The sequence below is a fragment of the Bos mutus genome, chromosome 4 (assembly GCF_027580195.1).
Source record: "Bos mutus isolate GX-2022 chromosome 4, NWIPB_WYAK_1.1, whole genome shotgun sequence".
Classification (NCBI taxonomy): Eukaryota; Metazoa; Chordata; class Mammalia; order Artiodactyla; family Bovidae; genus Bos; species Bos mutus.
Genome location: NC_091620.1, coordinates 58,797,001 through 58,811,226, shown reverse-complemented (window position 1 = coordinate 58,811,226; position 14,226 = coordinate 58,797,001). Strand labels below are relative to the sequence as shown.

Genomic DNA, 14,226 nt, shown 5'->3' with positions numbered 1-14,226 from the left:
AGCAACAACAGCAACAGCCTATATTAAAAGAGAAAAAAAAATGTAGAATCCTGTTTTGGCCCTGGGGAATCAGGGACAGGGGAGTCACAAAGCTTACTTCCTTGGGCTCCAGTAGCCTTATTCGTATGACATGAACAGTCAGAGGTATTCTAAAGAGCAAATGAATGTATGTAAAAGGACTGTAAAAATGTAAGCTTGACAAAGAGCTGAGGAGAAGGGAGGGGCTGGTGTGCTGGTCTGGGAAGAGGAGACAGGTGGCCACACCTAGAATTCAGAGCACTGGGTCTGACCGTGACAAAGGAAACTTTGTAATGAGGTGGTTTGAAGGCAGTCTGACTGACTTAAGGGTTTGGTCAAGGACTGAACCTTCAAAGACACTTGGGCTGCTTCGACCTCCAGCCATCTGTATCTGGAAATGTCAGACAAATGGTTAATGGTATCAGATGCTTAATGATCTCAGATGTCCCCTGCTTACTGCCATAAGAGGGAAAAGAGCCCCCTGGAGAAATAATTCAAGGATGCTATTTTCAAAGTTGCAATTAATTGTGTATTCGGGAAAGCTCATCTTCTGCCAGTTAATCAGTTGAGAAATGGGAAATTATGGGTGATGGAGGAGCTGTGATTGACAGGGCAGTTTGAATGATCTTTATAAGGTCAATAAAGGCAGATGCAGAGCCCATATTCAACACCAGGCATCCTGGAACAAAGCCATAATGATCATAACGTGGGAAGTATTACGAGCTAACTTCCATCAATCAAAATATGTGCATAAGGGTAGGTCTGACCATCTGACCTTAAACTTGGAGGTTTCATGGGGACTAGCCTCTGGTTGCCTTTTCTAAGTGCCTTTTTTTCTATGGTGGCTTGAGCCGAATGTGCCTCCCATTGTCTCCCTCTGGGGGATGTGGCCGTGTCTCTTCATTTCCCTTCTCAACTTCCTCCCTTCTTTCCCTCCTCTTTCCTCCAGCTAGTGAGACCTGCAACGATTTCCACCCGATGTTCTTCACCCATGACAGATCCTTTGAGGAGTTTTTCTGCATCTGTATCCAGCTCCTGAACAAGACATGGAAGGAAATGAGGGCAACTTCTGAAGACTTCAACAAGGTAAGAGGAATCTGAGGCAGAGGCATCAGCTTCCTATGTCCTGGAAGAGGCTCCTCCCCACCCTTTGCATGGTCTCTTTGCTGCGCGTGAAAGGAGAATGAGGATGGCTGTGAGTTTAGGTGGCTTTGAGGATGGAAAACGGAAGGCATACCTGTACAGACAGGAGCCTGTGTGCCAATGATGTTCTTATCTCTCTAGGGATAAGCTTGGAACAGTTTGTTCCTTTTGGCTCACTAAGCAGAAGCCACGGGCAGAGACTCTTTCTTGAGAAATATTGATATTGTGAATTTTGCCTTTAATGGCTTTGAGCTGGGAGGCCTTGTTAGTACAAGATCTAGTGGGGGAAAGCACCTCCCTTTCACCTGTGCAGGTGACTGCTAGGGAGAGAATGAGATGAGGAAGGCTGCTGTGGTCTCTCTGGGTTATGAATGGGTTGAGATAACTGCCCTTTTCTCTGTCACAAAGAGTTTTTATTAAAATGCAAGACCTCTTTGTGGGAGTTGAGTAAGTTGAAATGGAACATTTCTTGGTTTACAGAAAGCATTTGGTTTTTGTGGAGAGTGTGAATCTCACATTTCCACTTGTGAGTGAATGTTGGGTGGAGAGAAGAGTGTTGATCAACTTAAAGAAAGGGGATACATCTTGTGCACTTTTCAAGATAAACAAAATCTTTATCCTTAGGTCAAAGCCTTGTTAGCAATCATGACGTGGCTACTAACAACTGGCGGTTGGGGCAGGTGTGCATAGGACTGTAATGATTCTGATTTGCTAATATATATGGCTCTGGGTTTGATTAGCCCCCATCACCCGTGTTCCCTGGCCTGGTACTGGGGACAGAACTGTTTCTGAGTCTTAAGTGTCTGGTCTCAGAGTCATCCTGCAGAGCCTTCATGGGCTTATGCTTGAGGCATAACGTAATATCTGTATTCTGGTGTCATTTGATATTCTTCATGGTCTTTGCCTCCCAGTCCCCTTTTCTCTGAACTTAAGTCTATCTAGTCCTTATTTTCCACCATATTTCAGGTTCATGGCATCTTGAACCAATATTGGCTAAAAAGAAAGAAAACCAGGGAGAGGACACTTTTCCCAAGCCTTCCCCAAGGTTAGAACCTGTCTCTATCAGCATAATGATCTTACCTGCACTTGTAACAGAGAATGAACACCATTCCATCTCAGTCATTCTGGGCCACCTATTCAGTTGCTTTCTTTTTGATTTTTGTGAATCTATTGTATGTTTTTGATTTGTGGTTACCCTGGTTTTTGAGAAAGTTTACCCATAACTGTATCTACTTGCTTTAGACTGATAGTCATGTAAGTTCAAACACATTCTAAAAGATGGACCTTTTTTACCCTCCCCCACATTTTGTGATTTTCATGTCCTGTTTTACATCTTCATGTTTATCCTATTGCTGTTCATTGTAGTTATAACCACTTCTAAGAAATGTTTTGATTGTTTTTTAATCTGTGTACTGGTTTGTTTAAGTGATCTTCAACCCTTTTGTATATTCGCTTGGGCCATCTATTCAAATCCTTGAAATTGGCCCCAGGGACTCCCCTCTGTGGAAAACACTAGTCTGTAGATTGTGTACTAGAGCTGCAAGTGTCTGAGCAACTGTGTCCAAGGACAGACATGATTTGGGATGGGAAGTGAGAAAGAACAAGCCCATTAATTCCCTTATGATTATAACTGTAGCCGCCTAAGTGTACTCTACTTGATTATGAGGGACTTTGCAAATCAGGTGCAAATTATCCTTAGGAGAGAGGGAAGAAGGAGCATGGAGACCTTTGTTCAATCAGACCAAACCAAGTGGAGAGTTAAGTCGGCAGGCTCTGAGAGTTCCAGAGTGCTGTAGCCACCTTGCCTCTGGGTCAACGCAGCTCTTCCCATGCTGCGCCGTTTCTGAAAGTCACTCAGTCCTCAGCTCTTGTGTCCTGGAGACACCTGTTCCTCAGGAGAAGATGTCACTGGCTCCCATGTGTTCTGGTACCAGGTATCCATCTGCTTTCTAGGGGGGGGGGGGTTCATCTAGCCTTCCTCCCCAGAATTTTAGATATCTGCATTTTTGTGCAAGATAAAATCTAATATCATTGCTATTGATCTATGCACAGATGAGGTATATAGAAAATATTGGCAAATTCCTGCAAAGGAATGGCTCAAGGGAATAAGTACATAGACTTAAGTACTTAATTACTGTAGAACTTATAAGTTTAGGACATAAAGTTAAGAATACATCAGTAACAAAGGAAATCAGAGGCCTCAGTCTGGAGTTGCTGAGCAGGGCTGGAGGGAGGAGGTGAGCCTGGCTCTCAGATCCATTTTGTTCATGGCTGCTGTGTGCTCGGGCCGGTGAAGATGATTTTCTCCTTGCGTAGGGTGAGGTCCTGGTAGGTGACAGTAAGGCCCCCAAAGGGTCATGTGAAAATCTGTTTAATTAACTTATATGGTTGCAGAAACATTCTTCAGCAAGATCTAAGAGCCAGGTTCAAATACAGTTTCCTATTGTAGCCTAAGTGTCATCTTTTTTGCACTGGACAATCATAAACTATGGAGAAGAAAATGGCAACCCACTTCAGTATTCTTGCCTGGGGAATCCCATGGACAGAGGAGCCTGGCAGGCTACAGCCCATGGGGTCGCAAAAGAGTCAGACACGACTGAGTGACTAAGCAACAAATGATAAATCTGCTGCCAAATAGGGGTGGTTAATTATGGTTGTGAGTAGGCAGCTGGAGGCCTGAGAGGTAGAGGGCCCCATTCCACATGCCCACTGGTCAAGAATGGAAATCAGTGGAGGATCAGGAATGGGTGTGACAAGGCATTTAAATTTTCTACATCAAATGTTGGTGTGTTTGCTTTTTTCTTTTAAATACTGTGCATGCCTTACTTTTGTAACCAGAAAAGTATATCAGTTATATACTTTTAATCGCATGTGTATTAGGTTTTTAATACTTTTGTAACATATTGTCACAATTGTAGTGGCATAAACAATACAAATTTTTTATCTTACAGCTCCCTGGTTCAGAAGCAAAAAACAGGTCTCCCAGGACTAAAATAAGATGTCAGCAGAACCATGTTTCTTTGGGGAGGTTCTTGGGGAGAATTCATTTCCTTGCCTTTTCCAGGCTATGGAAACCACCTGCATTCCTTGGCTCATGGCCCTCTTTGTCCATCTTTGAAACCAGCGATTGCAAGTTCAGTCCTTTATACCACATTTCTCTTCACTCTGATCCCTCTTATGCCTCCATCTTTCACTTGTAAGAACCCCTGTGATTACACTGGACCACTTGGGTAATCCAGAGTAATCATTCCTGTTTTAAGGTCAGCTGACTAGCAACCTCAATTTCATCTGCAATCTAAATTCCCTTTTGCTATAAAAGGAAATACATTCACAGAGTATGGGGATTAGATTATGGACATCAACACAGGGCCATTATTCTGCTTACCATAATGTGTACTTAACTAGTAAATATAATAGATTTGTATCTGTGAGTATCAATTTAAATCAATGAAACATGATTCAAACATGAATCAATGGACAGATGAGCTTTTCTGGTGCTCTTTTTCTGGTAGACTAGCATAATACCAGTTGCAGAGTTCTGCTAATGGTTGCTCAAATGCAGGTATAATTATGTCCTTTTTCTTTTATTTCTCTTTTTTGTTGCTGGCCTTAACAACAACAACAACAACAAAAGGGCGGGGGTGGGGTGGGGTGGGGGAGTGGTGGGGAAGGACCCTGAGTGAGAGCCTTTACTTAAATGTGAAGAATGTCTTCTCTGATTTTTTTCCTGCTGCCTGTCTATCAGCCACTGTTTGCTTTACCAGATAATAAATTGGAAAAGAGAAAAGCTGAAATTGTAATCAGTTCACTTTTCTTCTTGTTATTAACTTGGTAGCAGAAGAGACTGAGTTTAGGAACAAATGTGGGTTTGGTGTTACTGGTAGATTTAATGTTTTTCTTGTTTCCTAAGATTATACAAATGGAAATTCAGAAGTATTTTAAGAGTCTAACGGAAGACACAGTTTCTTTGAACTTTCTTGGACATCTTCTCAAGCTTTTGCCTGTTTGAATGAAAACATGGATGGTGGATTTAATCATCAACCTGAGATACAGGGTTCTCTAAGAAAGGCTTAACTATTTGCCTCCTTTGGCTTATTAGTGGAGAAGCAGTATTTCTCAATCTAAAATTTTGGTTTTTCTTCCCAACAAACAATACCAGATTCCGGCAGACCCAGGAATCTCTTCTACAACCCACTTTGTTGAGGACACTCGTTGGTAGATACCTAATGCTTGGAAGTTAACACTGCTGCTGAAAGTGAGTGTTTGGAAAAGCAGCTGTCTCACTGCTGCTCCAGACCTGGGAAACAGCAGATGCAGTGTTGTTGTTTTTTTTTTAATTTATTCAAGAAAAGTAGAATTAAAGAGTGATTACAATATTTATGCTTTGAAAGTACTTTCAGTTTCTCAATATAGCAGTCTCTGCAGAGTAATCCATTGATTCAGGCCACTGAGTTTGTATTCTGTGGTTTTGCCTTTTATTACCAATATTTCAGAGCATACATTATTCATTGTCATGGGTATTAGAGAAGAGCTAAAGCACAGCTGGATCCCCCAAAATGCAAGTGGCTCCATAGTCATTTCATTGAAGCCTTTACTTTTGAGTTGGGGGTTAGGAAGGAGGATGCAAGTGACTTGGATATTTCAGGTATGGGAATCTCATTTCAAGCTTCTGTGTCGGACTGCTCCACTTGAAAAATTTGAACAAGGATATATATACATCAAACTCAATATCTATGAATAACAGCATTTCTCAGCCTGTCTGTACGTTAGAATCACCTAGGGGGCTTTTTTGAAAGCTCTGTTATCCCGGTGTCCAACTGTACCACATGCCAATTTAATTTTTTGGGGGTGGAGCCAGCACTATTAAAGATTTTCATTAAGGTAGATTGGATCACTAAAGGTAAATCATGTCCATAGAATTACCATCAGTTGACACATGTAACACATTTCACCAACTCATGACTTGTGCTGATGAAGCAGTGTGTCTGTCAGTCTACAAGGCCCAGGTTCTAATCCTGACTCTTTTACTCAGGAGCTCTATGCCTGAAAATTAAAAAGAAAAAAAAAGTGGATACCAGAATTCTATCGCTTTCTCTTATAGTGGTGTGATCTTAAGGTGAAGTCATAAATGTAAAAAGACTTTGAGGAAGTAAAATATCACATGCAGTTGTAAAGTGCTCTTTTTGTATGTAATAAGATAAATCCTGTCTATGAAATACAAGTAAATTGCTTTTTCACAAGAAGACATTTTTTTAGCCATTATGTTTTAAAAAAAGAGGAGGGAGGGGGAAGAAAGCAAAGTGAAGCTGTCTATGTAGCCCCAGTTAACTTCTGAACTGAATTAAACAGCTCATCTAACTTTGGTGGAAATAAGGTTGAAGCTGAAAATTTGGTGGTGTTTTTCCCCAAACATCTTTATTAGGTACCTTGATTTTCCCCGTGACAAGCCATGAGTAGCAGCCTAAAAATCAGCAGGTCCCCCAGTTTTCATGTACTTAATGTCTGGTGAGAGTTAAGGCCTCTCCAGCAATTACCTTGTTGCCCAGACTTCTCCCCAGGGTGGCTGAGCCTACTAAGATACCATCAAAATATTTGTTCATAGCATTAGTGTTACTTCAGATGCTGTCAAAATGGGCCTTAAAAACCAAGATCAAATGACTTTGCCATGCCTTCAAATTACCAAAACTGAAGAAACTAATGATTTGAAAAATGCAGTCACTCTAGAGTGAAAGCACTGTTTTAAAATGCTACCCAACAGCGTAATAAGCAAAGCACACACGATAAGAGTTTACGCTCTCAGCTCACAGATGAGAGATCGTCCCTTCAAAGAGGAGAGGCTGTGCACGGGGAGAACCCAGGCCCACCACACAAAGCTGCAGCTGCCTCTGGCTGAGCTACCAGCTTCTTCCAAGTCAGTGGGTGAAAACACAGTGGGAAGAATTGGAGAACAAGACACAAGACAGGGGACACATCCTGAGAAGTCCCCTGGAAGGTTATCCATGGAAAATAACCACTCTCTAGTCCCATAGTCACATCTAATGGGTTCTGATGTGGTATAGAAAAGGGATTGTTTGAAAGCTCAAAGGCAGTGACCACATAAATGAAAAAGGGAAATATGTTTTCTCCCCAAACCGCTTCCAGCTTACTGACTTTCTATGCATGCTTTTCAGGGGGCAATTAGCTATTCAGAAGTCCCCTTCCTAGGCCAGCTCAACTTCGTCATGGTGCAGACAGCGCTCTGTTGGTTAGCTGAGCTGGCCTAGGGAATGAAAGGTGGTCTGTAACTCTCACCATGAATAAACATGAATCTCATTTGCATGAGGCAGGTGACTGTAAAATATCTTGGAGCAAGTTGTGAAAGGAGGCTTTGTGCATCTGTGCCCAGGGGAAGCTGGGGGGGACTCAGCGTTGTTTATCTTCATTAGAATTCCAACTAGTGCTGCCGTTATTGATCTGAACCCAGGCCTGGTGTGTTTAATAAAGTAGGTGTATGTTTTAATTGAAACGTGAATATTTAAGTAGAGGAGAAGTCTTTGAAAAGGCCCTCATGTCATATGGGATTATCCATTTTTCAGCTGTCAAGGCCGTTTACAAGTATTTATTCAAAAGGCTTCTCATGTTTCATGTAGGTCTTTAGGTTTGGCAGGAAGGAAATCAAATCTCCTCTAGAAGCAAATGTATTATATGAATAGGTTTATTTTTTCCTTTGATGTTTCCCATTGCATAGGTAGCAAATGGTTTGTGTATGTGTGTGTGTGTGCTTGTGTTTCAGTGTGTTTAAGGTATCCACTTAAGGTGGTATTACCCTTTTTCATGTAATTTGCCACTTTCTGTTGGACAGTAATCATGGCATGTCCTCATCAATATCAATTATGCTGTTGAGAGACAGTGAAAAGACCAAGAAAGATCAACTGTACTAATTTATTGTTTTCAAGAGGTATCTTCTTAAATAGATCTCAGCATGTACACTTTCTAAGCAGAAATGTATTAATTATAGGTAACATAGTCCTGACTAAGATGGGAAGATTGCTTCCGTGTGAAGCAGTATTTCTCCAACTGTTTTGCATCACAACCCCATTAAGGAGCTTTCAAACATATCTTTCAAACCTAATCACCCTCCTCCTGAAATTTCAATTATGCAGATATATTGTTATTTGTTTATATATGTATATCTGTACTTTCCATGTTAAAAGACTAAGAATTTTTGCTCCTCCAAGAACTAATTTTCACCTCCCCTGGGAGAGAGCAACAGAAGAGCCTGCAGGCAGTCCCAGCATGGCTTCTCACCTGAAATGTGACCTTGAGCATGTCCTTTAGCCGCCAAGTCCCTTCTCATCTGTAAGCTGAGTAGCAGTAATAATAATAATAACAATGATATTTCCCTGAATCACAGAATTAGACCCTCAGTGGTAGGCTTTGTAAATTGCCCCATACATATGGGAGGTGCTGATCTCAGGGGACAAACAGTAATTTGCATTTGGATTGTTCAGTATAATTGAGCAGCTTTGATTTCCCAGGGTGGTGGTGGTGGTAGTTTAGTCCCTAAGTCATGTCTGACTCTTGCAGCCCTGTGGACTGTAGCCCACCAGTCTCCTCTGTCCATGGGATTTCCCAGGCAAGAATACTGGAGTGGGTTGCCGTTTGCTTCTCCGTCGGTTTAGCCGCAAAGGGGGATTTTGACCACAGTGGGGCACATTTCTTAGTGAGGAGGAAGTCCTTTTGTGCAGTTGGTGGTTATGAGGGACGCTCTCCCCAGCCTACCCACAGATGTACCACGGTGATGCAGGAGCTTCGCAGAATCTCAGAGATGGACACGCTGGTCCTTCAAGAGCCCAGGTTCCCCAGTGTCAGCTGGATAACCTTGTGCAAGGGCTTCAGCCCTGTCAGCTTCAGATTCCTCATCTGTGAGGGAACAGCAGGAGCAATACCATGGCTACCTGGGCTCTGAGCCCTGGACCCTGTCAGGCGCAAAACTGCTTGGCTCAGTCTGGCCTGGCGCGAGCACCAGGTGACACAGGATTCTAAATTCCCCTGAAAAAGAAAACTCATGGCAAAGCTGATGACGAAATGTTTTCAGGCTTCTCCCTCTGACTTAAGTGACTAGCTTAATAGAATGTCCATCTCAGAATGCCGTCTTAGTGGTCCCAGCTGCACTGCAACTTTTATGAGAAAGCAGGGGTGACCGTACAGTGGTTCATTTGCAGGGACCATCCTGAGATTGTGCCACTAACAGCCTGAGTGTATGTCCTTTTGAAGGGGTTGTATACAAGGATCCTGAATCATCCAGAAAGAATTAGATTTTGTTGACTCTTGTAATTTTCACAAGAAATGGTTAAACTATTAACAATTTGTTTAAAAGCTAACTGATAGGCTTAGTTGGTTGAAAACACAGCTAACATGTTTTTCTCTCTTGACATTTTCTAAAATCGGAAAATTTAAAAAATAATACTTGCTGTGTTTGAGTCTCATGAACAATTTGGGGAAAAGGTTGACAATAGTAAATATACATCTTGAAGTTTCCTTTATGTGCTCAGGGCTTTTCTCGTTTCCAAAGTCTTCATAGACTCGGTGTATCTTTCTCTGAATGTGTTGTTGTTGTTTAGTCACTAAGTTATGTCCAGCTCTTTTGCAACCCCATGATCTGTAGCCCACCAGGCTCCTCTGACCATGGGATTTTCCAGGCAAGAATATTGGAGTGGGTTGCTGTTTCCTTCTCAAGGGGATCTTCCTGACCCAAGGATCAAACCTGTATTTGATCTGCACTGGCAGGTGAATTGTGTGCTAAATTAAGACCTGCCAGTTATGAGAAGCAAAGAATTGATAGGTTCTTCTACTGGACAGTGGTGAGACATATCAGTTCCTTTAAAAGTATATATATATATATTAGTGAATTATAATTGGCATACAATATCACATTAGTTTCAGGGATACAACATAGTGATTCAATTTTGTGTATGTTGTGAAATGACCACAACAACAAGTCTGGGTACCATATGTCACCATACAGAATTAAAACAATATTATTGACTATATTCTCTATGTGATACATTATACCACCATGTATATGTCTCTTGGTTCAACTGCAGACCTTTCCTGAACATGAAAATAATGGCAACTCTTTAAGTTAACTGTTCTCTATAACTCTATTCAATGACTTTGGAAGCTTCTTTTCCCTTTTATTAACTACACCTTGGGGGCAGTGTATGAGTTGCTAACTGGTTCCTATGACCTGCATTCCATATTCCATGGTGGATCATGTGAGGGATTTGATAATGGCACAGAAACCATTTTATTAGTATACATCCAATTGAAAGGAAATTACCTATATTTTAAGCTAGGCATAATGAGATTTAGGCATTCTAAAGTAAAGGGCAGATAGGAAACAGGGATGGATAGCTAAGAAGAATACCATTTGATGGGAATCTCTCAAAAAATGCCAAGTCCTTTTTGATTTAAAAGAAAATATTTATCTTGCATTTGCAAAGTAAATTATGTTAAAAGGGAGTTGAGAAGACACTCCTCAGAGACCTGTGTATCATAAGGTGGAACAGAAGTACAGGAGGCACTTCTTGCCACCTGAGGGGACTAGATGTTGGGTAGTGGCAGGGGATAGAGGGCAAAGAGGGGCCCTAGATAAAATGAGATTAGGAGTCAGAATGAGACAGAAGTGTCAGAAGCCAGTTGCAAAGACTCCAGTACAAGAGGTAGCAGAAGTTAGAAGATCCCAAGTGAGATTTCCACATGCCCACTGTGAAAATACTGGATCATGGCGGTCAGGAGCAAAAATATATATTTAATTATTTAAATGTACATAGTTTAACTGCTCATTTACACTACTCATGTGCCTGTGTAGGTTTTTCAAAGTCATGCTTTTACATCTGAGCAGCCATGAATGATGAGTCAAGACTCTCCACCTTCATTTTCCTAAGTTGGAGCTAAAGCAGTTACCTGCATGGCATGACACCAGAGGCTGGCCTGCCCACTCCATCTCCAAGCATGGACATAAGCTACTGGGTCTAACAGGTCAAAAACAGAAGCTAAGATTGAGAGGCAAAAAAGAGGGTACTCAATAAGGTTCAATTTTATCACAGTCTCTCTACCTATTTGTTATAGAGAGAAAAATCAATGTGGAAATTTGAATGAGAGATGAACATTCCAAACTGCTAGTTTCCTCTTTTCCTTTCCTCCCTCTCCCCTTTCTTTTCTATGTATTTTCCTTGAAGTTCTGGTAAAATTAAAAATGATAGTGAGTGCTTAGTGAAGTACATGGAGGAAGTTGTTTAGGCGGGTAGTCGGATATCATTCCTACACCCAGTCAACACTCTCCCTAAGGAAAGTTCTCAAGCCACTGTGGCTTTTGGCAACAACTCATTCAGATCTCTTCAAGTGCTCCCCTCGCTCTGTCCTTGTGAATACCCATATCTAAAACTTACCACAAGGAACTGCAATTGTCTAACTGGCAGGTTTCTAGTGAGTAGAGCCTTGCTTTTTCTGTATTCTTGGTATCTACTCAATATCTGGGATATAGAAGGTGTTCAGTGTTACTCTCCCACAACCATCATGTACACAGCATGGCCACATCAGTGGTCCACTTTCGGTTAGTAGTGTTAATATCCAATCTACACTTTAAATGCGGCCCATCCCTTCAACAAACGTTATTGTGTGTTGGTAACATAGTAGGCACTGTCCCAGGCACTAAGAATACAGAGAAGGACTAGACTGATGGTTCCTGCCCTTGTGGAGCTGGCAGTCTGATGTGTTTCTATTTGGAAACTAGTCCCTCTTTCTGAAACCACCAGTCAGTGACCAGAGTCAATACAACCACTGTTGGGTCCTCTGCCTTCTCATCATTGCCTTGGTTCTGATATTCCTCTTCTGTCCAAATCTGGTACAAGTGATTGCTTGGGCCAGTGAGATGTTCATGGATGTGAAGTGAGCAAAGGCCTGACTATGGCTTCTGTGGTTGGGTTGGGCTCTTGCACTCTACCTTCATCATGAAATAAAGTCTGTAACCTGGGAAGCCATTAATCCTTTATTGTAGTTCCCAGAATGAGGCATATAGACTGCAGTTTCCTTACCTATCCCATGAAATCTTGCTTAACACTGTCACCTCAGCTGACCTATAGACCTGTGAATAGAAGAACTTCTTAGCTATTGGGATTATTTGTTACACAGCACTCTTAATAGCTGACTAAGAAACCAACTATTTCAGTAACTTTTCTCCTAGCTTTAAAACCTTCCCACTTTCCAAATGTCCTGCAACGTTGATCTGACCGTATCATTCTTGATTTTAATCCATCTATAGCTGTCCATTGCCTGACTTATATAGTTTCCTAACCTTAACAAGATGTTCACATTTCTCTTTTATTAGCCTAAAATACTTTTCCCTGCTTCATCCTTATATCTTCACCTGTACCTGTCTGAAGCTCTGCATATTCTGAACTGCCCACCATTCCTTGCATGTGCCATCATACTTTCCTAGCTGAGGTGTTTGCTCATTGTCCTTCCCTCTGCCAGAAATGTCTTCCTCCATCTGCCTGTTGAAATTCTACTTCAGGATTTTGCACAAGCGCAACCTTAGGAAGATGGTTACTGTCTCCCCTTCATTCAGACTGAAATTCTGCACCTCTGCCCCCACAACATGGAATTCAAAATTTCTTTTGGAAAATATCTTTGAGCTAAGAGTAGTAGTGTATTTACAAATCTGCCTTTCTAAGTTAAATATGTCATTGGAAACAAGAACTATAGTTTTAAATCTTAATATCTTCCTGTTATTTTTAAAGTAGTCTCTGCTCATTTTTTGGACGGTTGAAGATTGAATGAATAAATGGCCAGAAATGTTTAATTTACTCATTATTTATAATGGCCTACCCAGCCAATAAACTGGATTAATTTATATCATTTTTGTGGGATGGTCACTGTTGTTCAATTACTAGAGACTATAGTTACTAAGAATTCTGCAGTTCTACAGAATAAGGAATTTTCTTGTCCTGGATTCCAATAGATCTTGAAAAACCCTTCTAGATCCTTCTTTCTGAATCTCCTCTTCAGATGTCAGAATTTTGAGGGAGTTACAACTGATTTTGCCATTCATGTTTTAAGAAAAATTAAAATTATTTTTCCACATCTGTAACTTTAAATAAGATGAATAGAAAGCTTCAAAAATGTTGAAGAGTTGCAAAATAAGCTAAATTTCTTTTTTCCAAGGGGAGTTGGTTTAAAACAAAAACGAAAACCTCTGTTTTATTGTTTCACCTTAACTCATTTCTTATATCCACTATTGGATTTGCTTAACCCACATGCCCTGGCCATTTGAGGAGTATTCTATTTCTCCCTAGTCTTGTTTCTTCTCCAGGCCACGGGGGAAAATAATACCAATAATGGCATTTATCCTTTCACAAGATGGCCACCAAGAGACTTTCCAGTGTGGAAGACAGACATGCCTTTCAGCAGTTCATCCCACTTAGGTGACTGCTCTCTACCCAAGCACTCCCAAGAAACCTGTACCTGTCTCGCATGTCAAATAGTAAACATGAGGGCATCATGCAGTTTATAAAAATTGTCATTTGTATTTTACCTTTGCCTCCCAAATTTCCCTTAAATTAGAAAAAAGTTGCATTCCCTAAGAGCTTCATAAGAGCAGGAAGATTTGATTCTTGCCACAGTTATTGTGTGTTTAAAGTGCAGTCAAGTCCCTAGAACTCTTCTGGTCCTGATTTCCTTATTTCTCTTTCACATACCCGTTTGCGTGGCTTGGCTGGAATCGAGGTATATGGCATATGGCTTTTTGCCGCTTGAGCTGCCACAGAAGTAAATGTCATTGGCATATAATGCCAGATTTCCATTTTTTGAATCACAGAGCATAGGATTCTGTCCGAAAGCTCCCAGGCCACTGTGTGTTCTTGAAGCAGAAGCAGAAAAGGATAAGAACCATGTCTCAGAGATGCCCTGCTTATTAAAATGTGTCTATTGCGATAAGAAATGTATATAAAATGGAGATGCCGTTGCCCTCAAATGTGTTAGAAAAAGATGCCTGGCTTGTTTTATCGGGCACTAAGCAACTCT

At 41.2% G+C, this 14,226-nt stretch overlaps 1 protein-coding gene across 5 annotated transcripts in view; it reads left to right on the top strand.

Moving 5' to 3' along the window:
• ELMO1 (engulfment and cell motility 1) overlaps positions 1 to 14,226 on the top strand; it is a 585,429-nt gene that overhangs the window by 417,561 nt on the left and 153,642 nt on the right. For all 5 annotated transcript variants that reach the window (XM_005889093.3, XM_070369538.1, XM_005889094.3 and 2 more), the window contains one exon: positions 968 to 1,104. In XM_005889093.3, coding sequence (XP_005889155.1) covers positions 968 to 1,104 — 137 coding nt within the window. The remainder of the gene's footprint in view (positions 1 to 967; positions 1,105 to 14,226) is intronic.